At 47.8% G+C, this 27885-nt stretch overlaps 1 protein-coding gene across 1 annotated transcript in view; it reads left to right on the top strand.

Annotated features, from left to right (window-relative positions):
* Nucleotides 1-27885, top strand: part of DHRSX (dehydrogenase/reductase X-linked) — a 194560-nt gene that overhangs the window by 35087 nt on the left and 131588 nt on the right. Inside the window, exon 3 of the mRNA XM_036840273.1 lies at nt 5618-5686. Within this exon, the coding sequence (XP_036696168.1) occupies nt 5618-5686 (69 nt within the window). The remainder of the gene's footprint in view (nt 1-5617; nt 5687-27885) is intronic.

Here is a 27885-nt window from a genome sequence, read left to right as displayed (position 1 = left end):
ACTGCAGTTTCTTATCGTGATTCCCTTTTTCACATAACCATCTTTCTGTCATGTATGATGGGGTCTGTGGAATGGCCCACGTTTGTCTTGCTTTGGGAGCAGTAGATCACTTCTTGGTCTGCTTCACTGTTCTTTGTCCCCATTGAAGGGTTCTTTTCATCAGCAATATGGCTAAGTCCCATTCTCTGTTTTCTTTTGTGTGTGTGTGTTTTCTTTTTCTTTTTTTTCCCCTTCTTTCAATAAGTCTTTTTTTAAAAATTTATTGGAATATAGTTGCTTTACACTGTTGTGTTAGTTTCTGCTGTACAGCAAAGTGAATCAGCTATGCATATACATCTATCCCCTCTTTTTTGGATTCCCTTCCCATTTAGGTCACCAGAGAGCACCGAGTAGAGTTCCCTGTGCTATACAGTAGGTTCTCATTAGTTATCTATTTTATACATAGTAGTGTATATATGTCCATCCCAATCTCTCAATTCATCCCAGCTCCCTGCCTTTCCCCCCCGGGTAAGTCCTATTCTCTTGATAGATGTGGACATATTAAAAGTTTCTGAACTTGAAATTACCAACTTTATCACTCTCCATAACTCCCCTTAGATGAAGATGGGTTGGTTGCAGACCAGGAGGTCTTGTGGGAGAGGGAATGCATCTGAGGATGTATATCTGGAGCTACTTATCAACCTGAGCACCTCTGTGATCTGTTTGTGTCTCTCTGGGGCCTGAGAATATCAAGGAGGTAGGATGTGGGAGCCCAGGGTGGGAGCAGATCTCAAGACTGCAGGGAGACTGTGAGATGGTGATGGACCCTAACCCCCTGATTTGTTGACTTTCCATGGTGGGTCAGCCTCTGCTGTCTCATTAGAGACATGACAAGCCTTCCATGTCTTGGATTTCTGCCAATGTTTGGAAGACTTGGTCAAAGTGCTGTCAGCTCTTGAACAGGAGGAGCCATCCATCCCCTCTGAGGACTGGCTGGACCTGGGCTAGTGGTGGGAAGATGCTGGTGGAGCAGTCCAGGAGGAACTTTCTAGTCTGAGCAGAGATGGGAGGCTGGCATCCAGTGCTGGGTATCTCTGCCCCTGTGATTCCTCCGCTGCAGACATCTTCATCTTCTTAATTCCTAGTGAAACTAGGTGATGTTGGAAGACAGAGAAGTAAAAAGAGCCCCATTTCTGTGCTTTTTGCCACAGTGTGGTGGTTTTAGCTCATGAGGAAGTCTAGAGGGTTAGGTCAGGAGGAGATCTAGAGGGAAGGTCAGGAGGAGGTCTAGTGGGAAGGTCAGGAGGAGGTCTGAATGGGAAGGTCAGGAGGAGGTCTGAATGGGAAGGTCAAGAGGAGGTCCAGTTGGGAAGGTGAGGAGGAGGTCTGGTTGGGAAGGTCAGGATGAGGTCTAGTGGGAAGGTCAGGAGGAGGTCTGAATGGGAATGTCAGGAGGAGGTCTAGTGGGAGGGTCAGGATGAGGTCTAGTGTGAAGGTCAGGATGAGGTCTGAATGGGAAGGTCAGGAGGAGGTCTAGTGGGAGGGTCAGGAGGAGGTCTGAATGGGAAGGTCAGGAGGAGGTCTAGTGGGAAGGTCAGGATGAGGTCTGAATGGGAAGGTCGGGATGAGGTCTAGTGGGAAGGTCAGGAGGAGGTCTGAATGGGAAGGTCAGGAGGAGGTCTAGTGGGAAGGTCCGGAGGAGGTCTGAGTGGGAAGGTCAGGATGAGGTCTAGTGGGAAGGTCAGGAGGAGGTCTGAGTGGGAGGGTCAGGAGGAGGTCTAGTGGGAAGGTCAGGAGGAGGTCTGAATGGGAAGGTCCAGAGGAGGTCCAGTTGGGAAGGTGAGGAGGAGGTCTGGTTGGGAAGGGGAGGAGGAGGTCTAGTGGGAAGGTCAGGAGGAGGTCTAGCTGGGTGATGAGTATATACCGCAGACACGGGCACTGAGCATATGTGAGCAAGCCTGGGTACCCATGCATTTGAGGGCTGGAGCCCTGACTGATATCACCTCCTTTAGGTGATGCTTCTTGAGCATCAGGGATGGTATCCGTCAGCACCAAATTTCTACTCTTCTCGAGTTAAACAGAGAGTAGACCGCACGTCCTCACCCACCTGTGTCTCCTTTCCCACTAACGTTCTGATGTCCCTGTTTGAACTTTCCCCGAGGGACACAGGTCTGACCCTACCTGTCGATCCAGTCACGTAGGGAGTCTTACTGCCTCGGTGTGTCTTTGAGGGGATAGTTGAATATATCCTGAGAGGGACAGTTTTTCTTCTTACATGACAGCTGGAGACAAGGTCACTTAATGAAACATTATCATTGGTCACAATGCATTTTTCTACTAAACACAGATTAAGAGATGGGTTTAATCAATTCCACACTCTCAGTCCCGAAGCCATGAATATTTAAAGAATAATCAATTACTTGCTGAAGAATTGAAATGATAATCTGGGTCCGAGTCCAGCCCATTAGTGTTGCTAAGAATGCATGAATTATTCAGTTTCCCATCTGTTCACAGTATCTTAGTTCCTACCGTTTCAAAATACTATTTTGGTGGAGGATCCTTCTTTATTCATAATTCTTAATAAACGGTCATCTAAGGTTTAGACCAGGGGTTGGTACGTTTTTTTCTGCTCTAGGCTGGATGATAAAGATGATCGTAGGTCTCTCATGATGATCAGCTCTGCCCTTACAGCAGGAAAGCAGCAATGGCCAATACTTAAAGTTCATGGCTGTTTTCCAATAAAACTTATTTTTTTATATCAAGCGATGGGCCAAATTTGGCCCCAGGTCCGTAGCGTGCTGGCCCTAATTTGGGTTCAGTATCTTTTTTTTTTTTTTTAAACAAGTGGCAGTTCTATTGCTTCTTGCAGATCTTTACAATCTGGTGGCCAGGGTGCTGTCTTCAGGGGGCGGACCTGGATATGAGAGGTTGTCCTTCCCACTCGACTTGGTGCCCCTGAAACCCTGCACCGCAGCACGTATAAAACCTAACCCCTGCCGCACGAAGGTTGAGGGGAAGGCAGACCCACTGCGTCTGAGCCCTGCTTCTGTCGTGGCGGAGTGTTTCCTGATCTGCAGCCATCACTCGGAGATGTATGGGCAATGTTGGCAGCTGTGTAGGGTCAGGCATCCCATATCCAGCCCATAGGAGGCAGCTGCTGAAGATGACCTTCGCCCCCAAGGTGCCTGTCCATCCCTCCCATACAATCCAGCCCTGACTGCCTGAATATTTTTTTCTTTGATTTCTTTTTAATTTTTTAAAATTTCTGTTTTCTGTTGGCGCATAGTTGATTTACAGTGTTGTGTTACTTTCAGGTGTACGGCAAAGTGGATCAGTTACACGTGTACATATATCCACTCTTTTTTAGATTCTTTTCCCATAGAGGTCATTACAGAGTACTGAGTAGACGTCCCTGTGCTCTACAGTAGGTCCTTGTTGGTTATCTATTTTATATCTAGCTGTGTGTATAAGTCAATCCCAAACTCCAAATTTATCGCTCGCCCCTGGTAACCACAGGTTCGTTCTCTAAGTCTGTGAGTCTGATTCTGTTTTGTAAATAAGTTCATAGGTATCATGTTTGTTTGGATTCCGCATAGAGCCGATATCACATGATATTTGCCTGATTGCCTGAACACAGAGCGAGCTGCCCGTCGGGGGGTGCTGCTGGCCGTGGCCAGTTTGTCCTGCCGTTCCGTCGCTTCTCCCCGACCCACCCTCAGCTTTCTTTCTTTCTCTGGACACTTATGTCTTTCTGACTTCATTTGAGCTTCTGCTACGCCAGCCCTTGATGCCAAGATGGTCTCAGGCTGGAGGGTAGCCCGGCAGCAGATGGTGTTTTAATGTTTAAAAATTGCACAAGTTTCAGAAACAAGCTCATACATGTCTGCAGCCCTCACTTACCCATGAATTCTTTTTTTTTTGGTCTTTGATGCCCGGAACATTTAGGGATGGAAGACATGCCTTCTTTCCCATCCTGCCCCTGCACTCCCGCAGTGCAGGAAGCCTCTCCCAGCAAAAACACGTAATAGCCGCATAATGTTTATTTCTTGAAGGAGCTGGAGGTGCAAATGACTTTTGCAGCTGCATCTTCTTGATGTCTGCAGCTTTGAACGTCTCCGAGGCGGTGACAGTTTCTATATTCCTTTTCGTTCACCCCCAGAGATGTCCTTTGCCACGTTTATCTTCAGCAGGAGGCATTTCTGATTCCCCCTGGGCTCACCACTTCTCCTCTCTTATATGTTTGTTACAGATAAACCCGTTGCTGTAAACATTTTTTTTGTTTGTTTTGTTTTGGAAAGGGCATTGCCTGGATTCATTTGGGGACACCTGTCAGTGACACAGAGCACATAATACAGAGGAAAAGAGTAGGGATTACTATTAGAGTGTGTAAATGAAACCACGGGTACGTAAACAGCATGCAGAAATGCTTGATAAGAGGATTGCTTGGCAGTGTACTTTCACGGAGACCTCGGTAGGCTTTGACCCGAGAGAACCAGCATCTTGCCAGCAGGGGGGCTGGCTGCAGGTGGGAGGGTGACATGGGCTGGACTTGCCCCTCCCAGCCCCTCAGCGGTGTCCTCACGCCCCCCGTTGGTTCTCTGGGCGTCAGGGCTCCAGGGCCACCGCTGTGTTCACAGGTGCCAGCTCTGGCCGCCCTGCTGAAGGTCTCCTGTGACTCAGCCCCCAGGGAGTGGGCAGGTGGGGCTTCTCCTGCACAGGGTCAGAGACGCTGCTCGAGGCCGGCTCCTTAATAGGGGATCCTGTCTGGGAAGCAAGCTGTCCTGGCTTCTCCCCACCCTGAGCAGCAGCTACATCAGGCCCCCCCTTAATATGAGGGCCGTCTGCGCACAGACGTAGGGAAAGACAGCCCCCCTGCCGTTCCGGCTCTACCCTCGTGGTCAACACTGATTCACCCACTCAGGCATTGACGAAACCTCATTCACTTTCTTTCGCCCCGGATTTCAACTGGAGCACCCATATCCCACACTAAAGACCCATCGCCACCCTTCTAAGCGAACGTTCCCAGAATCGCACCCGCTGATTTTCCGGAGTCACGGGTAACGGGAGGAGGGAGGAGACATCTCGAGCTCATGGTGGGAATGTCCCGCAATGGTTTTTTTTTTTTTTTTTTTTTTGGCCGTGCCGCGCGGCTTGCGGGATCTTAGTTCCCCGACCAGGGATTGAACCCAGACCCTCGGCAGTGAAAGTGCAGAGTCCTAACCACTGGACTGCCCGGGAAGTCCCCCGCGATGGTTTTTATAGCTCAAGCCACTGTGAACAGAGTGGTCGCCTGGACCAAAAGTCTCTCGAAAGTTCTCTGTCTGGTCTGACATTTCTGCTGACAGTTTCATGCTTATGCTGTTGGTGTCCCCGTGGTCCTGATGCCACTAGGTGCTTCGTGTCATCACTGAAAAGTAAGATGTCCCAGAAATGCATCCTTTTGACCAATCCACCTAAAGAAAATGCGTCTTCAATGGGTACGCTGAATCCGCTACAGTTGCTCCGATGGCAAAATTCAACGCCAGGACGGAAGGAGACACTTAGCGTGTTGTAGGGCTGTGTTTACTGTCTCAAGAAAACATCGTTTCACGTGGGGTAGTTTCCTTACCCTGAATTGTATCTTTTCTTTTCCTTGTAGGCGGAAATAACCAGGGCAAAGCGGAAGAAGCTGTGAGGAAGATAAAAGAGGAAACCCTCAATGACAAAGGTACTGTACTGCCCGGTGGACAGATGGCTCTTCTGCTTGCTCTGGGGGCTGCAGACCCTGCCGTGGGCTCAGGGACCCGGGTGGTGGAAGTGGCTTTGGGCAGCGATGTCTCTGATTCTTGGGCTTTTCTTTGGGGGGCTTTTGTCCTCCTTGGGGAGTGGAAGGTGGCAAGATTGCGATTCTTGAGAGACACATGAAAACCCCGGATGGACGGGTAAGCCTCATCTGTCCCTTTGTGCCAAGACTCCCACTCGTGGTTGTTCAAGGTGACCGTCCGGCCCTCTGTCCAAGGCTGGGGCGTGTTGACATTCCCAATGTCTCCCCTGCCCTCATGGCAGGATGCCTTTGATCTTTTTACTTTTTCTTTTTCTTTTTTTTAAATTGGGGTAGAGTTGTTTTACAATGTTGTGTTAGTTTCTACGGTACCGCGAAGGGGAGTTCCCTGTGCTATAAGGCAGGTTCTCTTTAGGTATCTACTAGGATGCCTTTGATCTTGAGACAGAGCCCAGAGGGGCCTCCGCAGCTCTCCTGCAACACCAGGCAGCTCTTGCAGACAGAGGCGCTGCTTCCCTCTCTCACCTGCCCAGGGGCAGAAGTGGTCCACTGTTGTGACAGCCGATCGTGAACCCCCGTCCCCAGTTTGCAGTGGCTCAGGGGGCCGCTCTCTCCAACGCCTTGGTTTCCACCCAGCGTGTATTTCCCGGGCCTCCAGCAGTAGCAACCCCGGGGGCAGGTGGTTAGAAGTGCCGATTTCCAGCCCTGAGCCTGGGAACCTCTGCAGGCGGGGCCGGGAACCTGCATTTTCCCACGTCCTCCCCGGGGATCCCCCTGCCCCCTCACGTTTAAGAACCGCTGCTGTCGTGACTGCATGAAACCATAATTTCCAGAGCAAAAGAGGAGTCTTGTGGGAAACCGCCAAAGCGTGGGCTTCTTTTCATGACTTGAAAAACCGTTGGAAAGAATGAAAAAATAATTCGCCCAAACCCGCTCGTGTTACAGGCCTAACCAGTCAAGGTGCCAAGGTTCATCTGGGGCTACGTGTGCTTCTTTAAAACGTTTAAGAGCTTCATGTGTTCTGACAGAACTGTAATCCGTAGCCCTGATTTATGGGAGGAAAGAACGTTCTAGAACATCTTGAGACAATTTCCTGGTGGCATCAGCCTTGTACGCTGCGATTCACAGTTTGTGCGGAAAGCTCACGGATTAAAGGGAAAACGCTTCGGTAGCAGCTCTGTGCTGGAGGGGAGGCCCCCAGGGCCTGCAGTGGTGATTCCTAATCACCCAGGACGGTGGTGTCACGCCCCTCTGGTCAAGGCTGGTGACAGAGCCTCGGCTGTGTCTGCTCCTGTGTCTTCATTTCTAGCAAGTGACACCAAGTAGATCCATGAAATTTGCATCTGGGAGAAGTAGCTGCCGGGGCAGACGGTCAGTCAGGTGCACACCGACAGCAGAGAGAGCCCAGGGGGCTGCACAAGCCCCAAACCCCAGCCTGCCTGCACCTCGCTTCCTGGCAGCCCCCCCTCCCCGCCGGGCATCCGAGTTTATGGAAAGGGCGAGGCTGGGCGTCCTTGGTGGGCAGCGGCCCTGCGTTGGTCCTTGTGCTGCTTGGAGCACGGCCCTTGCCCAGAAGCTGGCAGCGCTCAGGTTCCCCCTGGCCTGGGAGGGGACATGGGGGCCAGGGAGGCGTCTGGACACAAGCTGAGTGACCCCTGAGGTCTGCAGCAGGGCTATGGTCTGAGCCAGGGGGAGCGTGGCCACTCCCACGGGGGCTGGTCCAGTGAGGGAGTGAACCCTTGAGTACACACGCACACACACACGCACCTTTGAAAATTCCTCTTCGGTGCATTGAACCAAACATGAAAGCAGCGCTGTCTGTATTTTACACCAGAAGCCTGGCACTTGGAAGTCGGTCCGTGGGCAGCGCAGCCCGTGCACGTCTGGAGGGGTCGCCGTGAGACAGGTGGGAGATGCTGAGACCTGGCCAGAGGAGGGTGGTTTGGTGGTGCTCCTCGAGCTGACGTTGCTGAATTCGCATCCAGCCTCGGGATTCCCCCAAGCCAAGGTCCGGCCAATCCCAGGGGAAGAGGGGCACTCCCTGTGCCGGGGACCCGCTGCGCGAGGGCAGGGCCGGTGGGGACCTGGGTCTCCCTGTGCATCGGTGGCCGTCGGTCGGGCCTCACCCTTCCTCTTGGCTTAGCTCCCTGCAGACTCGGCCGGGCCCGGTCTGGGTCGGAATGCTGTCTGGAGTGGAACCCACAGCCCTGCAGAGGTGCCTCTGTCCAGACCAGCTGCCCTGCTGCAGCCTCTGAGGGTGTTGTCCACACAACCCCCGGCTTCCCACTTGGCCAGGGGGAGCCCCACCTGTTCCTCGCTCATGGCTCTTCCGTCATCCTCTGGATTCTCCTCTTTTTTTTTTGGAGCAAATCAGCAGATAGCCTGAGACTCGCAGATGACTGTCGAGAACACAATTATTTCTTTTCTCTTTGAAATTTTTATTGGGGTATAGTTGCTTTACAGTGTTGTGTTAGTTTCTTCCGTACAGCAGAGTGACTCAGTTATACAGAATACGTGTATCTGTTCTTTTTCAGGTTCTTTTCCCATATAGGTCATTACAGAGTGTTGAGGAGAGTTCCCTGACACAATTATTTCTAAATGCCGAATTTCTCTGTAGTCTACCTCCCCCCTCACCTCTGTACTGACCCTTTTTCCTTAGTTCCTCGTTGAATGCTTTACGTGCTGTACTTTCTGCCTTTGACATCACGGTCAGTTGAGGTCATATTTGGGGCTGGGATGGGAGGACACCTGCGTATCCGTGTATAACTAGTTCGGCTTTCAGAAGGATGTATTTGTGAGTGTGGTCAGGAATCAAGGGGAGGTTGGTCATTTCCCAGCCTAGAGATTTCCAGGGAAGAGACTTTTCATACCTTATCACCTTGCATCCATGGTACCGAAACCTTTATTGCTCTTGAGTAATTACGTGCTGATGCAAGCTCTTTTATTTGGAGCAAATAGTCTTGCTAATTTACCAAAAAAAAAAACAAACCCACCCCAAAATACCAATAAAAACCCGAACACCACAAAAACAAACAGCAAAATGGCATAACAATGTTCAAATGAACCCAAATGGAAATAGATAATTTAAATACTTTTAAAAGGACTCCAGGGCTTCCCTGGTGGCGCAGTGGTTAAGAATCTGCCTGCCAATGCAGGGGACACGGGTTCGAGCTCTGGTCTGGGAAGATCCCACATGCCACGGAGCAGCTAAGCCCGTGAGCCACAACTACTGAGCCTGCGCGTCTGGAGCTTGTGCTCCTCAACGGGAGAGGCCGCGACAGTAAGAGGCCCACACACCGCGATGAAGAGTGGCCCCCGCTCGCCGCAACTGGAGAAAGCCCTCGCACAGAAACGAAGACCCAACACAGCCAAAAATAAATAAATAAATTAATTAATAAAAAAATAAAAAAAGGACTCCAGGCAGGTAAACTTTGCTTTGCCCATTTCACAGTGACGCACGCAACCCACGAGGGAATTCCCTAGTCCCAAATCCTAGGAAATGTGGTGTCTGTTCTTTGTTTTTTTTTTTTTTTTTTTAAGAGTTTCACTTAATTTTTATTTATTTATTTTTGGCTGTGTTGGGTCTTCGTTTCTGTGCGAGGGCTTTCTCTAGTTGCGGCAAGCGGGGGCCACTCTTCATCGCGGTGCACGGGCCTCTCACTATCGCGGCCTCTCTTGTTGCGGAGCACAGGCTCCAGACGCGCAGGCTCAGTAATTGTGGCTCACGGGCCCAGTGGCTCCGCGGCATGTGGGATCTTCCCAGACCAGGGCTCTAACCCGTGTCCCCTGCATTGGCAGGCAGATTCTTAACCACTGCACCACCAGGGAAGCCCTGTTCTTTGTTTTTAAAAGGAGAAAGGCATCCCTTGCTTTGTGTCACTGTTCCACACTTTTCCACTGTCACCAGTGTCGTCCTGGACAATTTTACACCTTTCCTAATGTCATTCTTTTTTAAAAATTTTTAAATTAAAGTATATCGTGTTAGTTTCAGGTGTACAGCACAGTGATTCAGTTATACATGTACATAGATTCCTTTTCAGATTCTTTTCCTTTCTCTGTTATTACAGAATATTGAGCAGAGTTCTCTGTGCTCTACAGTAGGTCCTTATTAGTTATGTATTTTGTATATAGTGGTGTGTCTGTGTTAATCCCAGACTCGTAATTTATCCCTGCCCCCCACCTTTCCCCTTTGGTGACCATAAGTTTGTTTTCCATGTCTGTGACTCTGTTTTGTAAATAAGTTCATTTGTATCATTTTTTAAAAAAGATTTGTTTATTACTTATTTATTTATTTTTGGCTGCGTCGGGTCTGAGTTGCAGCACGCAGGCTCTTTGTTGTGGCGCATGGGCTTCTCTCTAGTTGTGGCGCGCGGGATTTCTCTTCTCTAGTTGTGGCGTGTGGGCTCTGTAGTTTGTGGCACGTGGGCTCTCTAGTTGAGGCGTGCGAGCTCAGTAGTTGCGGCGTGCGGGCTTAGTTGCCCCGCGGCACATGGGGTCTTAGTTCCCCTGACCAGGGATCGAACCCACGTCCCCTGCATTGTAAGGTGGATTCTTTACCATTGGACCACCAGGGAAGTCCCTGTATCATTTTTTATTGAAGTATAGTTGATTTACAATGTCATGTTAGTTTCAGGTATACAGCACAGTGACTCAGTTTTATACATATATTCCTTTTCAGATTGTTTTCCCATATAGGGTATTACGAGATACTGAGTAGAGTTCCCTGGGCTGTTCAGTAGGTCCTCGTTGGTTGTCTATTTTATATAGAGTAGTGTGTATATGTCAATCCCAATCTCCTAATTTATCCCTTCCCCCCTCTCTCCCATGGTAACCATAAGTCTGTTTCCTATGTCTGTGACTCTATTTCTGTTTTGTAAATTAAGTTCATTTGTACCACATTTTAGATTCCACATACAACAGATATCATATAATATTTGTCTTTCTCTGTCTGACTTACTTCACTTAGTATGATAATCTCCAGGCCCATCCATGCTGCTGCAAATAACATTATTTCGTTCTTTTTTATGGCTGAGTAGTATTCCATTGTATATATGTACCACATCTTCTTTATCCATTCATCTATTGATGGACACTTAGGTTGCTTCCATGTCCTGGCTATTTGTAAATAGTGCTGCTGTGAACATTGGGGTGCATGTATCTTTTCAAATTATGGTTTCCTCCTATCTTTTTTTTTTTAATAAATTTATTTATTTATTTATTTTTGGCTGTGTTGGGTCTTCATTGCTGTGCGCGGGCTTTCTCTAGTTGCGGTGAGCGGGGGCTACTCTTCGTTGTGGTGCGCGGGCTTCTCATTGCGGTGGCTTCTCTTGTTGCGGAGCACGGGCTCTAGGCGCGCGGGCTTCAGTAGTTGTGGCATGTGGGCTCAGTAGTTGTGGCTCGCAGGCTCTAGAGCTCAAGCTCTGTAGTTGTGGCACACGGGCCCAGCTGCTCCGCGGCATGTGGGATCTTCCAGGGCCAGGGCTCAAACTCGTGTCTCCTGCATTGGCAGGTGGATTCTTAACCACTGCGCCACCAAGGAAGCCCTTTCCTATCTTTTTGATTTAACTTAAAATGGCCCTTATTGACAGTTTCCTGTTTCCTACAGGCATCCTTTTCTTTCCCCCTTTCATTTTTTTTTAATTGAAGTTCAGTTGATGTACAATATTATATATTTCATGTGTACAGTATAGTGATTCACAACTGTAAAGGTTGTACTCCATTTATAGTTATGGAAAAATATTGGCTATATTCCCTGTGTTCTACAACATAACCTTGTAGCTTATTTATTTTATACATAGTAGTTTGTACCTCTTAATTCCCTACCCCTATCTTGTCCCTCCCCCCTTCCGTCTCCCCACTGGTGACTACTAGTTTGTTCTGTGTATCTGTGAGTCTGCTTCTGTTTTGTTATATTCACTAGCTTGCTGTATTTTTTAGATTCCACATATAAGTGAGATCATAGACTATTTGTCTCTGTCTGACTTACTTCATTTAGCATAATGCCCTCCAAGTCCATCCATGTTGCTGCCAAGGGCATGATTTCATTCTTTTTTATGGCTGACTAGTATCCCATTGTGTGTATATGTACCACATCTTCTTTATCCATTCATCTGTCTGTGGACACTTAGGTTGCTTCCATGTCTTGGCTGGTGTAAACGGTGCTGCTATGAACTTTGGGGTGTGTGTATCTTTTCGAATTATGGTTTTGTCTGGGTATATGCCCAAGAGTGGGATTGCTGGATCATATGGTAGCTCTCTTTTTACTTTTAAGGAACCTCCATCCTGTTCTCCAGAGTGGCTGCACCAACTTAACATTCCCACCGACAGTGTAGGAGGGTTCCCTTTTCTCCACACCCTCTCCAGCATTTGTTATTTGTGGTCTTTTTGATGACGTCCGCTCTGACAGTTGTGACGTGATGGTGAATGATTTAATAAGTGAATTTTGAAAAAAATGGACTTTTAATTTTGGAACAGTTCTAGATTACAGAAGAGTTGTGAAGATTCCCGAGTTCCCACATACCCTATGCCTAGTTCTCTCCATCATTAATGTCTTATATTAAGTTCGTGTCTCACAGTGAAAGCACCTTATTGGTCTATGGTCCCTGACTAAAGACCTTATGTTTTTTCCGAATTTCCTTAGTTTTTACCTAATGTCTTTCTTCCATCCCAGGATCCCATACAGGATGCTACGGTAATATCTAGTTGTCCCATCTCTTTAGGTTCCTCTTGGCTGTGATCATTTCTTAGACTCTCTGTGTTTTTTGATGACCTTGACAGTTTTGCAGAGTGCTGGCCAGGAATTTTGTGGTATGTCCCCCTTTCGTCTTTAACTTGGTGTCCTGAGGTAACCAGTGAGCAGGCATGCCTGGATAGACAGACACTAGACAGGTGTTCATACAGACAGATGATTTCCTGTGGGCAATTAGAAGGTTTAACCATGCCTGGAGAAAACCATAATTTGAAAAGTTACATGTGCCCCAATGTTCATTGTAGCGCTATTTATACACAATAGCCAAGACATGGAAACAACCTAAGTGTCCATCAACAGGTAAATGGATAAAGAAGATGTGGTACATATATACAATGGAATACTACTCAGCCATAAAAAAAGAATGAAATCATGCCATTGGCAGCAACTTGGATGGACCTAGAGATTTTCATCCAAAGTGAAGTAAGTCAGACAGAGACAGACATATATCATACGATAGCACTTATACGTGGAATCTGAAATATGATGTAAATGAACTTATTTACAAAACAGAAACTGACTCACAGACATAGAAAACAAACTTATGGTTACCAAAGGGGAAAGGGGGGAGGGATAAATTAGGAGTTTGGGATTAACATATACACATTCCTATATATAAAATAGATAACCAACGAGGACCCACTGTAGAGCACAGGGAACTCTACTGAATATCTCATAATAACCTATCATGGGAAAAGAATTTGAAAAAGAATAGATGCATGTGTATGTATAACTGAATCGCTTTGCTGTACCCCTGAAACCAACACAACATTGTAAATCAACTCTACTGCAATTAAAAAAAAAATGGCGTTCGGCGAGTCAATTCTATTAACAAAGGAAAAAAAAAAGAAAGTTTAGAAGGTCATCGTGTCTTTTCTGAAGGCACGAAGGCGCAGCACAGCCCTTTGTGAGCATTTAATATTATCACTGCTCACCCCGTGTTCTTCCTGTGAAGGGCTCTTCATTTCTCAGGCTTGGGAATGATTAATGTCAACCTTTGGAAGCACCATCAAGGTGACTTCCATGAGAGAGGAGATTGTCTGCCTAGTTTCCTTAGCTTGTCTGTAAATACTTACAGGAATAATAATAGAAGAAAAAAAACCACGGGGAAGAATTTTCATTCTCAGCGTGCGTCCAAAGTTCTATTTCCCCCACCAATAATTTATGCAATATTTTCACTCCCTCCTGCATTGTCCTGTTAGCCTGTTCCGTGTTTTCTCCTCTTTTCATCTGTGGGGAGGAATCATCGCCGAGGAAATTCATTTTGACCGTTCCCTTCTAACACACCTCAAGGTGCTCCGTGCTTTTAAACTTGGTAATTAGAGAACCTGCTCGCGTGACCGTCTCTAAAAGTGATTCTGGAAATGTTACTTCCATGATATTTTTCCTCCTGGGGGAAGTGAAGTAGTCTTTAGTTGTTATAGAAGATAAACATATGGTAAGAAAGGTTTTTTGAAAAAATAAAAACTTGAAGGATTATGTAATGATATTTCAAACGCTTCAATGAGACCCAGAGGTTAACGTTTCCTGGAGGGGGGCTTCTCCTTCAGTGAAAAGGACGTTGCCTCTGAAATTGTTGTCACGATTCTGATGAGAACAGTGGCCCAGCTCTGCACGCATCTGTGGTCCTCTCCGTGTTATTATCTCTGTGATGCGTGGTTTGGGGTGTGCAGAGCCCATGACGTTAGCATGTTAGAAATTGCGTAGATCCACTTTCTAACAGATACTTGGAGGCTCCATAAGGTACTGTAGTGCCTTGAAGATAAATATTTATTTTCTCTTATCGGAGGTTTTGTTTTCAAACCTTTTCCTGAAGAGGAAAGTTTCACTCTCTCCTCAGAGCAGGGTGGGAGATTCACATGGTCCTAAGTGTTTGCAGGTAGCATTATTCCGCCTTCATTTGTGAGAGCTATTTTCCACGCACGTAGAGTTCTGGGTTGAAAACACTGCCCTACCCCCAGGATATTAAAGTTGTTGTGACCTGGACTTCTGGCCTTCATTGTTTCAGATAGGAAATCAGCTATAATTATTATCATTGTTTCCTGAATATAATGTGCCTTCTTTCCTCTTTTTTTTTTTTTAACTTGTTTTCAGAATTTTGATAATATGCCTATGTGTGATTCCCTGTGTTTATCCTACGTGGGTTTAAAAGGCTCCCTGTAGCCGTGGGGTAGGAAGTTTTGATAAAATTTGAACAATTTTTAGCCAATATTTTTCAAATACTTTTCCTGCTTTGTTCTTTCCACCTTCGTGTCGGTCCACAATTATACATATGGTGGATTACGTGACACTGTCTGACATTTCATTGAGCTCTGTTCATTTTATCCAACTTTCTTTTCTTCCTTTGTGCTTTAGCTTGGATGATTTCTATTGAACTATCTCAAGTTCACCAAATTGTTTTTCCTTTGTGTGCAGTACACTTGTAATCCCATCCTTGGATTTTTGTTGTCCTCAAAACTAACTGTATTTTTCAGTTTTAGGACTTCCATTTGGTTATTTTTAGTTTACATGTCTTTCCTGACGTTCTTCCTTTCTTCACCCTTGACCTCCATCTTTTCTTGTAAATGCTTTAATTCATAATTGTTATCTTAAAGTTCTTGTCTCTTCATTCCAACAGCTACATCATCTCTGGGTCTGTTTCTATTGACTTTTTTCCCTCTTGACAGCAGGTGACATTTTCCCGTTTCTCTGCATGTCTAGTCATTTTTTTGTGTATTGGACATTGTGACTGATCCACTGTAGAGATTTGGGGTTCTGTTATCTTCCTCTGAAGAATGTTGAGCTTTGTAGCGGCCAGTGATATCACTGGTGGGTTACCTTGGCTTCACGTCTTGTTATGATGAGTCTATTTCAGTTCTGCCCTTGGGCCTTGGATGGAGCTCTCAGTCTTAAGATACGGAGCTCTCAATCTCAATCCTTTGTTCTAAGACGTAGCCCATCTCAGGATTCAGGTGGGACTCTGAGCTGTTCACTGAGCCCCTGCAACTTGGCAAGATGCAAATGTCATCCTGTCTCCCCAGCACCAGGCAGTGGCTGAAATTTCTCTGCTCACATCTTTCAACCTTCCAGCTGCAGTTTGCCCCTGAACTCCTTGGTGTCTTGCCATGTTTCTGCAGTTCACTAGTCTGCTGAGGTTTCGATGGGATTTTCTACTCAGAGTTTTCAGCTCCCGCCCCTGTGGCCTTTCATTTTGGATTGCGCCCCTCCATTCCAGCTGCCCTAGGGACCCCAGACTCTGACCTTTGACTCCTCAGCCCAACCAATTGTCACTTTCTCTTTGAGGTCTGCATCCGTGCATGTTGAAATTTGAGAAGTACCCTCAGGGCACCCCCCCCAACCCCGCAAAAAAAAAAAAAGATAAATGAGAATGGTCTGTGGCAAACCAGAATGTGTAGCCCCTCTTTAATAAGCTACTGAAGTTAGAATAAAGAGCTTCAGCAAAACGGACAACCAAACCGCTTTTTGTTAGAAATGATGCTCATTAGAGTACACAGGTGCATCCTGTTGGATACTTGCTCTGTAGCGGGTATTGTTTTAAACGCTTTACGTGTATGGATTCACGTGGTCCTCTCCTAGGAAGGAGTTATTATCACTATTCCCTTTTTACAAGTGAGGAAACCAGGGCACAAAGAGTTTCGGGAAGGCTCTTAACATCATGCAGTTAATAAGTGGAGAATTTGAATCTGAACTCAGAGTCCTGGAAGGAACCCAGAAATAGAGCGACCCTTGGAGACGGGGAGAGATGGAGAAGGCAGGGAAACAGAAAGAGAAAGCCGGGAGGAGAAAGACAGAAAGCAGCTCAAGCATCTCAACAGCTGGGAGTTGGGTGGGTGTGGATGGCCCAGGGTCTCGTAGGGACCCTGGCTTGTACATTGTAGTGTGTTCTGTCCCCAGGACAATCTGTTACACACACACACCTGTGTGCACGTGTGTGTGAGGACAAAGATGGCATTGCACGCCTCTGTCAGTGGGACACAGTGAAGGCAGGAGAAACATGGCGGGGTTATAACCCTTCCTGTTATTTTCATAGCGACAAGAACGCAGCAGAGGGAACCACATGTGCCCCAAGACCCCTGAGAGTACCCTGAGAGCTGGGCAGGGCTCTAGGGCCTCCACAGCCCATGGGAAGGGTATGGCTCCTTCAAATCCAGAACAGGACCCCATGAGGAAGCAAGACCCCAGCTGCCACCGGGTTGTATGTATATATCCATTATAGATATATATCCATTACCAAACTCTTCCTTTTCCAAGTTCTGTCTAGTTGGACGTCTTTCTCTGTTAATAAAGAGAAGTCCTTATTTTTATGGCTACGTACGCTTCTGTTGTCAGGATATCCCAGGGTATTTGCCTAATTTCTCATCAGTGGCTTGTGTTTCGTTATTCTGTGTGTTCGGTGCCCTTGTATTTGTATCTTAAACACTTACGTACCTTTCCCCCGATGCCTTCTGATATGTAGGATGAGGAGTCAAAGGCACTGAATGCAGGTTGCCAAACAGCTGTCCAGGAATGTGGCACTGATCACGGCCACCACGAGTGGACCACTTGCCCTTGTCCTCTGCTGTGTGTTTCCACGTAGAGCTATTCATCTGGGTGATGGTTTGGCCACTGGGTGAAGCCGTTTGGCCTGAAGGGGACTGGCAAGGATGTCGTGTACCGAATGATGCAGGATGCAGGTATTGCAGGGTCTTGGAGCTCCAGGTAGAGACACCTCTCTCTCTGGGTAATCAGGCCACCCATCTCCGTGTGTCCTGAGCTGACCTCCTTACCTGGAATTCACCTTCCAGGACTTGGCAGGTTACACTTTGGAGTTGATTCAGCCCTTTTCTTTCTCCAGCCTCATGTTTGCATCACTCCTCCGCCTGCCCGATGCCTGCAGATAAGCCTGGGCGTGGGCGGGGAGGGTGCAGCTCGGGGTTTTCAGGGCTTGGTATACTCCTTCCTTGGTCATTGGCCTAATCACCATCCCAGGCGTGGGCTCCTGCCCGTCAGACGCCCGCCCTGACTTGTCCTCAGGGCGTTCCTGTTTCCAGTACCTGATTGATGGCGCCTTTTCACGCATCCACATTGGAGACATGCTGAAGGGGAGCACAGGGCAACCGGTGATGGCATGCGTTTCCTAAATGTCCCGCCGCAGAGCTGGCTTCCCAGCGTAGGTTTTCCAGGGGTGGACCTGTCACTGGGAACCTCGCCCTATACAACGCCCCTTTCCATTTGGAGCGAATGCCATGGATCACCTGCTTGTAAAATTAAACGTGAGAAGACGTTAAGATTCCTTTAGGGAACGAGTCGTAAAAAGCCCTCTCGTCTGGAATGCACATTCTTTCTTTGTACCCAGTGGTGGTTTGAGGGGTCACCGTGCAGGATCTGCTCACCTGGCGGGTATGTCCAAACCCCTTTGTCTCTCTATGTTATTGTTATTTTTTAAATTGCTACACTTTAGTGTTTAGTACAGTTTTAAGTTTACAGAAAATTGAGGACAAACTACAGGGAATTCCCAATACCTGCCCCACAGTTTCATCTGTTATTAACATCTTGCACGAATACACGACATCTGTTACAACTGATGAACCAGTATGCACACATTACTAACTAAGGTCCGTAGTTTACATTAGGGGTCACGCTCGGTGTTATACGTTCTATGGGTGTGGACAAATGTATAATGATGTGTATCCACCATTATAGTATCATGCAGAGTAGTTTCACTGCCCTAAAACCCCTCTATGTTCTGCCTATTTACCCCTCCAACCCCTGGCAACCACTGATCCTTTTATTTTTTTACGTATTTTAATTTGTTTTTTTTTTAGCACCGATCCTTTGACTGTCTCCACAGTTTTGCCTTTTCCAGAAAGTGATAGAGTTGGAATCACACAGTCTGTAGCCCTTTCACATGGGCTTCTTTTACTCAGTCGTATGCATTTAAGGTTCCTCCCTGTCTTTTCACGGCTTCAGAGCTCCTTTCTTTTTAGCATCGAATACCTATTTTTATAAAGGACAAAATTCCCCCTATACAGGATTTTAAATGCTCGTGGGCAAGCACGACCGCCTACAGCGCTGGGCGGTAGGTGGGTGTACCCAAAGGAGAGGGAGTTGCAGGGTACAGCGTCTTCAGTTTTGGAAAACCGCAGCTGTTAGCTTACCCCCAGAGGAAGGTCAGGGTGAGGGTGAGGGTGAGAGGGAAGAGGTGGGTGGTGGTCCGATTGGACGGCCAGGACTTGGTACCTCCCCGCCTGGGTTGGAGGGCAGACTCACCCTGAGCTCGTCCCCAGTCCCTGAGTATCGAGCCGCTTCACCCGCCTGTGTTCCCACCTGGATGCGTCTTCTGCCCTCTGAGGCTGTTTCCTCTCTCTCATCTTCCGTCGGGGGGCCTCACGGAGGCCACCCCTGCCCGCTGCCCGGCGGGAGCGCCCAGGGCTGGGGTTGGGAACATCCGGGAGCGGCCGCATGACTGATAGCGCATCATCAGCTTTGCAGATACGGCACTTGGGGGACCCTGTCCCGATTCCCCCCGCCCCCCCGTAACGGGGACGTGGCTCGTCTTACAGGTTAATTACCCAGAAACTGATAGGGTGGTTTTAGCCACGCATCCCTCGGGCAGGCTGTGTAACAAGAGAAGAGATAATAAGTGTGGTTCAAAGACAAAAAAGAGCTCCACCTCCTGGCTGCTTTCTGGACACGTTCCGTCTGTGAAACCGCGCCCGGGCGGTTGAGGGGCCGGTGAGGGGCCCCCAAAGGCCACGCCACGCCTGTCCTGCGGGGACCTGCTCCTGCCCCAAAGACAGAGGGACCGCGTGCATCCGAGCCCAGGGCAGGAAAATGCGTCCCGACAGCTCTGGTGGCCGCGGTCCAGCTCCGGGTGTGCTCGGCCCGCTCCTGCGTCTGTTCCGTGATGGGTCAACGGCCGTGGACGTGGCCGTAGCTTCAGCAGTGACGGCCAGGCGGAAACGGGGTGGTGGGGGTCTGTTGGCTCTGTTTCTCACACTCCGGACCCCCTCGTGCCTCCAGAGAGGGGACGTGGCCTGGGAGCTGCCCTTGAGAGCCTGTTGGCCATTTCTGTGTTTTGGGCAAAGCTGGGATCACGTCTGCTGGGTGGGGAGACGGGGCTTCCACCTGGCCTGGCCGGGAGGTGGGAGGGAAAGTCCCAGGAAGACGCTGCTGCTTGTTCAGGGCAGGCTGAGGCCTGGGACCGTGACACCGGCCTCGTTCCCCACGACTAGCGATTGGCGGAAGCATCACCACCCATTTCTCAGGGAATGAGGACGGTGGCTCTGGAGCGCAGGCTCAGTAGTTGTGGCACGTGGGCTCAGTAGTTGTGGCGCACGGGCTTAGTGGCTCCGCGGCGTGTGCGATCTTCCCGGACCAAGGCTCGAACCCGTGTCCCCCGCGTTGGCAGGGGGATTCTTAACCACTGCGCCACCAGCGAAGTCCCAAGGAAGGGTATTCTGACACCTGCTACCACATGGGTGAATCTTGAGGTCGTGACGCTCAGTGAAAGAAGCCAGACGCAAAGGACAAATTCTGTAGGGTTCCACTTCTGCGAGGTCCCTGGAGGAGTGAGATTCATAACGACAGAAAGTAGGACGGAGGGTGTCAGGGGCTGGGGGGTGGGCAGGGGACGGGAAGTGAGTTTTTAATGGGGACAGAGTCTCAGTTGGGGATGGTGGAAACTTTCTGGACCTGGATGTGTTTTCGTAACCACCAGCCTCTTGCCTCTGGGGTTCCCGGGCTCATCCTGGTGACCTCTTTGAGTAGAACCAAGAATGACCCCCTAGGACTCGAACTCCGGTGTTGTCCACAAGACCTGTCACCCCCAGCAGCCCTGGGAGGACGACCAGTCCCCGTGGAGCCGCCTCTGTCCTGTTGTCATGGCCACGGACTTCTTCGGGCGGGAGCCAGCACCTGTGCCATATAGCTACCCCTGCAGGTAACAAGATTCAGGTTTCAGATTCGGGTTTCTCCAGACAGGTGTCCTCTGTGACTCAGCCCAACCCCTAGGCCGGCCCCTTTGCACGTCCTGGGTCTGGCTGAGGTCCCAGAGTTGGGGGCCCCGTCCTCTCACCCCCAGCATTTCCTCTGCGAGCGTCTACACTTGGGGTGCTGCCCATTTCCCATCCGTTCGTCTATTACCTTGGTGCCTCAGCTGATAGGTGGCAGGAGCCCCCTTTTAACCTTTAATGCTTCTGATTCAAAATGCAATTTCCAAAGGCCCAAACTCACATTAATTTTCGAAAGCTCCCCTTGTAAAACATGTCGACAGGGGATTCATAGCCAGTAACAAAATATTTTATATTTGAAATGGAAATGCAAGGCGTCACAATCTCTGGGATACAGCCAAAATATGAAGAGAATTTATGTTGCTCTAGGCTCTTGTATGAAATGAAAAAAACAAAATTATGACTGGGCACCCAGGGAGTGAAGTAAAAATTAGGAAGCACGAATATGAACGTAATCATAGTGCGCAGAAATAAAGCACCAAGTGGAAAGAGCAGAGAAGCCACAAACAAAATCAATAATAGTTTCCTTCAAAAAATAATGAGTGGATAATCACCCACCAAACAATTATTCATCTTTCATCTCACAAGATGCAGGAACAAATTAGTATTGCCTTGGAATGAGAAAGAGAAAATATCACCCAATAAAAATATGATTTACGTTTGGACAAAAAGGAATTTATTCTTGACTCTGGGCAATACTATTTGATTACCTGTTACAAAAGGATGTCTCATTCCTCAAAATTGGATTTTCCCAGATTGGTGCAAATAGAATTGGAGATCATGCACAGATCAGCAACATGTTGAAAGACCAAAAGTCACAACTCTCCCCCAAAAGGCTGCTGCCTGTAGTGAAGTTCCTAAGTACTCTTTCCAAACCTCCAAGGATGATGTAGATCAAGGGTCTGCAAATTTCAGACCCTGAGCTAAATCTGGCCCTCTGCCTTTTTTTGGCAAATAAAGTTTTTTTGAAACACCCACACCCATTCATTTACTTACTGTCTGTAGCTGTGTTTGCCCGAGGTCAACAGAGTGAAGAATTGCAACAGAGACTGTATGGCCCACAAAGCCAAAAGTATTTACTCCTTGGCCCTCTGTGCAAAACGTTTCCCAGCTCTTGATCTGTAGCATTCAAAGGGGCCATGGCCACCAAGCTTACTTTATGTGTTAAATATACTTTTCTTCCTAACTGCGCAATTTCCAAAGCAAAGGTATAGATCAACTTGCTTACTAACCTAGATACAGAATGTTTAGCTTAACTCTAGCTATTGAATAGACTCCCAGGTTAAAAAATACCCTCTGACATAATTACGTGTTCACTTCCTTACAGAAAAAATCATATTTCTCTCAGAAGATAACAGTAAAGCATTCAGGATCATTCACTATCCATTCATTGATAAACTTCTAAAGAAATTAATTTTGTAGCAGCAGCTGGAAGGGTGGCAGGTGGTCTGTCTACACCTGAAGCATGAATTGAATGGATAACAAGTGAGTTTCCAGTTCTGAGGCTGGTTGATTGGTTCTGGCTGCCTGGTACCCTGAGATGAGAACGATGCTTCAGCAAGGGAGACTGTGATTGATTGGTGATGTCTGCTGTGGTCATGGAGAAAGGACTGTGGCACATATGCTACAGTCTTTTTTCTTCTTCTCTTATAAATGTATTTATTATTTTTTTAAATTGAAGTATCATTGATTTACAATGTTGTGTTAGTTTCAGGGGTACAGCAAAGTGATTCAGTTTTCTCTCTCTCTATACACACATATATATATTCTTTTTCAGATTCTTTTCCATTATGGGTTATTATAAGATATTGAGTATAGTTCCCTGTGCTCTACAGTAGGTTCTTGCTGTTTATCTATTATATGTATAGTATAGTTTACTCCCAAATTTCTAATTTAGCCCTCCCTCCACCTCATAATTATTATGAGACAGTTATGACCTCATAATTGTCTCATAACCACAATGAACCGTAAATCTCTGAAAGCATTGGAAGCAACCACCAGCCAGCACCAGAGCCATTTGGCTGGTTCATGGGGGACATTCCCAAGCCTTAGCCACTGCTGGTGCTGAGCGGGCACTTGACAAATAAATTATTTTCGAAGATAACCAGATAAGTTTGGTTCTTGCTTGCATGGAGTTTATATTATAGCTGGAGAGGAAGATTAATCAAATAACAGCACACTTGTCTGAGTTGGCAAAATTATGATAAATGCTGTAAAGCACTGTCCTTAAAGCAGCTATGTTAAAAGATTCACTTTCGTCCCTTCGCACGATGCTCTGTCCTCTGGTTTCCTACCCTCCTGTGCAGTTTCCTCTTTCTTTGCTGCCCTTTTCATGCTGGACCCCTTTGTGTGTCATCCTAGCATCTCACACAACACCCCTCTCCTGGGCATTGCATGCACAGCCATGGTGCTGGTTCTCCCTGATACAGTTTTCTCTGAAACTCCTGCCAGCTAGACCTCTCTGCCCACGCAGCACATTCAGGACTGGACGTGATGTCTTCCTTGTCCCTGATTTGGTCGGTCGTGCCACCACCTCCCAGCTGGAGGCTAGACGCCGGGGTTTCCCTGATGGGTTTTGCTTCTTATCAGGCCTCTTTCTCCAGCCAGTAACTGAGCACTGTGTCTGCCTCCTAAACATCTCTCCAAAGCATTCATTTCTTTTTCTGTGCTGCTGCCACTACTGCAGCTGTTCGCTACCTGGTCCGTAACCCACCCTCCTGGCTGGCCTCCCATTTCTGGACTGCCCATGCTGTTGCCCTACCTGCTTAAACCCCTACGGGTGGAGCCCTTCCATGCTTCCTCCCACTAGCTCTAGACTTGAATATGAGCTCTCTCCTCCTGCGCCTGACCTACTCACCCTACACTTCTCAGCCTCCACAGCAGACCCTGAAGGAGCTGTCCTCAACTCAGGTGCCTCCACTCCTTCCTCCCTTACCATCTTCCATCTCGCCGACCTCACACATTGTACTGTGGTTTGTGTAACTGTGTCACCGATTTCCTAGTCCTCTGCATGGTCCGTGGCACATCGTGGACACATAAAAAATGTGCTGGCCAGAAGAATGCAGTGCGGAGAACGTCTTGTACTTCGTGGGACCTCAATGAATGGCAGATGTTATGACAATGATGGTGACAGTGATGGCGGTGATGGGTGTTGATAATGATCATGGTGATGGTGATGATGGTGGTGATGGTGGTGATAATAGAGTGATGATGATGATGATGATGGTGATGATGGGGATGGTGTTGACATGGTGATGGTGATGATGGTGGTGATGGTGGTGATAATAGAGTGATGATGATGATGAAGATGGTGATGATGGTGATGGTGTTGATATGGTGATGGTGATGGTGACGTAAATGGTGATGATTACGGCTCTCTTGTCCACTGTAGTTACTCACACATAAAGTCACAGCATTTTGGAAGGGATGCCCAGAGGCATTTATGGGCTTCCTGGGGATGCCCAGCTAGCTGCTGGTACTGACTATCTCATTTGTGTCTGTCCTCTACAATATGCTTTTTCCGCTGCGTTACAGGAGAGACTCATTAATTCTGTGGATTCACTGTGTCCTGTGATGGTATCATATTTAATTTAATTGTCAGAAGGAATGTCAGGAGAAGCTAATTTGAGCTGTCTGTTTGACCTAGGGCATGGTATTTCCTTAATTTTTGCATCTTCTCTCCTGAGCTGAAATGTTGCAGCTTTTACTCAACTGAGAGAACTGTCTTTTCCTCTGATATCCCCAGAAATAAATTAATTCATGTTCGTCTTCATTTCATTGATACCTTTGTCCCTCGATAAGGAGGTTGCTGGTAAGAAATTTTATCTCATATCACTTTTGTCACTTTTCAGCCTTGCTTTTGCATAGAGCATTTATCAGACATATTCCTAGTCACCATGGTAGCTGGCTATGCTTTGCGTTGATTAAAATACATCTTTCAGGACAACATAAAAAAAGAAACTCCTCCACTACTTCTTAATTTTCTTATATTAGAACTGCAGTTGTAACCTTACCTCTCCATTCTTCTTACAGCTAGAATTTTCATGATATAAAATACTTACTTTGAAAGCCCTTTCTCAATGAAATCAATTGCATCCCAGATAACTTTTGCACTGGGTACATGGGCACTGAGACAGGACACTTCCCCCCAGGAAATGTAAGTCAGAGAAAATCAATTTTCTCCTTATTCTGTTCAGAAAAGAACAATCTGAAGGTTGCAGAGGGATTCGGGAGGGGGAATGGTTGCTCTTGTCTTTTGCTTTTTCTGAGTCCTATTTTGTCCAAATCTGAATTACGTGAATTCTGATAAGCAAATACCTCCTGTCAGACCTCCCTTCCCACCGCTCATGGAAAGTGTTTGACAGGGAAAGAAACTTTGCCCACATCTGTTAGCCACAGTTCTAGTACACGCATCTCCTCACTGATGCTTTAATTCGGGATGTGACTGCCGTGATACCATGCAAAGGTAATGACTGACACATTCTCGGGATAATTCACGAGGTCCACTCTTCATGGAAACATCCTTGCTCTACTTAATGGTCCCGAGACTATTCTGTGGCCCCTTCATCTGAGTCTCTTCCCCTGCTGCCACCTCCTCCCAGGAGCCTAGGGAAGCCGGCCACATCTGACGTACTCCTCCCCACCCGCCTTCCCTGGCTGATGTCAGCCCTCACGCCTGCAGACTCTCGGCTCCTGTCTGCATTCAGCTTCCTCGCTCAGCCAAACAGAGACTCTGGTTGATGGAACTCAAAGAATGCTTCTCTAGGGAGCAGGGGTTGTGTTTCTGAATATTTTAGTTAAGCCCGTTGAGTCTGGGAGGGCCCATAGGACCTCTTTATGCATCCCCTGGTCCACGTTCTGCCCTCAAAGGTGATGCTGTTGGCCATCGCAGAAGCATGGTGACACTTCTCCATCAAGCTGACTTGTCCATGGAGCTGGGCAGGTGTCAGCCCCCTGTCACCCCTCCAAATTTGCACAACCAGGCTCTTAACCTAATCATGCACCCGTCAGGTTGGAACTTTACAGAAGTCCCATCATGCTTGGCATCTTGGTTGCTTCCCTTCGCCTGTGGGAAGCTGCAAAGCTGGGGCTTGTCCTGGGCATAACAAAGATGTTTCATGACTCAGTCCTCTACTTCTAGGGAACGTATAGTGTCATGGGGGAAAGACACTGATGCCGATTTTGCTTTCACCTGTTATGCCCCTCCATCATTCAGACCCATTCTTTGTCTGCTACTCTTGTGGCTTGTAGATGCTCTGAATTGGGCACCCCCTGATTCTCCTGTTACTGAACCAAACTTTGGTCCACTCGCCCATGCGCAATAAAGCCAATCTACTGACACCGGGTTGTGGTGAAGGAAAGTGCAGCGTTTACTGCAGGCACCAAAAAAGGAGAACAGGCAGCTCTTCTCAAAAGTTCTTAATATACTGGGACTTCCCTGGTGGTGCAGTGGTCAAGAATCCGCCTGCCAATGCAGGGGACATGGGTTCAATCCCTGGTCCGGGAAGATCCCGAATGCCGCGGAGCAACTAAGCTCGTGTGCACAACTACTGAGCCTGCGCTCTAGAGCCCACGAGCCACAACTTCTGAGCCTGTGTGCCACAACTACTGAAGCCCACGTGTCTAGAGCCCGTGTTCTGCAACAAGAGACGCCACCTCAATGAGAAGCCCGCGCACCGCAACAAAGAGTAGCCCTGCTTGCTGCAACTAGAGAAAGCTCATGCACAGCAATGAAGACCCAACGCAGCAGGAAAAAAAAAAAAAAAGTCCTTGATATAATCCATTGTCTAGAAGCTCACGCCTGTTATCAGCATGTTAATCACTCATCCCTATACATCCTAATTAGTTTCTGCCAGGCTGCTTGATGGATTTTCCAATGAGGAAGGCAAGTTGCATGTTCTTTAGAAACGTCTTAGTGGATGAGGGCACAGGAAATTCTTGTTGAACGAAACTTGATGGCCCAAGGATATCTGAAAATCCATCCCATCATCTGAACACGTAACAATGAGACTGGAAAGGTCAGATGCAAAATGCAACAGGAAAACGACTGCCCCTCAGTTTGTAATGCTGGAATCGGCGTGCCAGGCACGGTCTTGGCCCCAAGCAAATGATCCGAAGGTGATGCAGAATGCTGCGGTCCTTGTAGCAGACTGAGTGTTTTCATACGTTGTGATTGCGAAATACGGATCCAGGGCAGGATTCTTCCCGTTATTTTATTTATTGCCAAGGAACACAATAAACTTTTTATACACACACACGCACCCACACACACACACCACCTCTTCTTTATCCATTCCTCTGTCGATGGACATTTAGGTTCTGAGGGTGGGTCTTTAATCCAGTATAGCTGGTGTCATTATAAGAACACAAGACACAGAGAGAGACACTGAGAGGAGAAGCCGTGTGATGATGGAGCAGAGATTGGAGAGATGTGTCTACAAGCCAAGGAGCAGCAAGGATGGCTGGCAGTCCCCAGAATCTGGAGAGAAACCTACAGTAGATTCTCCCCTGGAGCCTCCGGAAGGAACCAGCCCTGCCCGCACCTTGATCTGAGACGTCTGGTCTCCAGAACTGAGAGAAGATACTTTTCTGTTGGTTTCAGCTGCCTGGTGTGTGGTCCTGTGTGATGGCGGCCCCGGGGAAACTGATACAGGTGTGTGCACTCAGGTGGCTCATCAAACTGCATGGCCTGGTCGCGTCGGTGTTCAGGGCAGTGATGTTAAATGAACGACATCCAGTGAGTGGTCGCCGTTTCTCTGTGTTCTCCGGGGGAATCCACTGCATTGCTCTCCCAGGCACACCGTGTAGGATATGTGATGTGGGCTATTTAGACTCACTGGTCCGAAATGCTTACCCTCCATCATCCTCCGATGACCTTCCATCTACAGAGCAGGCTGTGGTTTGTTAGCAGGATGCAGTGTATCAGGGGCTTTCGGATCTGTGTTCTCACTTAATTCTCTGCAGATGTTGAGAGAAAGGCCCTATTAATATCCCCCTTTATCAAACGTGGGAACTCTGGGGCCCCTAAGATGAGGAGTAAGGGAGTGGGCTTTTATACCCAGATCTTCTGCCCTCCCTAATCAGCAAGTGCTTCCTCAACCTAGCTGTGCATCCAGTTCAGTGCAGACACCCCAGAAAAACACACATTCCTGGGCCCCGTCCTCTGAGAGTGACCTGGGCAGATATCAGGTCGACAGTATTTTTAAGAAGTTCCTCCAATGAGTCTATCGCTGGCCCCACAGAGAGGCACTCAGGGAAAACACTGAGATTGTTTGCAATTTCGTCATCATCTCTCTGGATTAACAAGAGCCTTGGTCTCATTTCTGGAAGAAGGAAAGAATTCAAGAACCATTTTCTTTGCACGTGCACTATGCCCGATGTTCAAGCACAATGTTGCAAAAAGTAAG

Source organism: Balaenoptera musculus, chromosome X (genome assembly GCF_009873245.2).
Source record: "Balaenoptera musculus isolate JJ_BM4_2016_0621 chromosome X, mBalMus1.pri.v3, whole genome shotgun sequence".
Lineage (NCBI taxonomy): Eukaryota > Metazoa > Chordata > Mammalia > Artiodactyla > Balaenopteridae > Balaenoptera > Balaenoptera musculus.
Note: the sequence above shows the minus strand (reverse complement) of the source record. Positions and strands in the feature narration are given on the sequence as shown.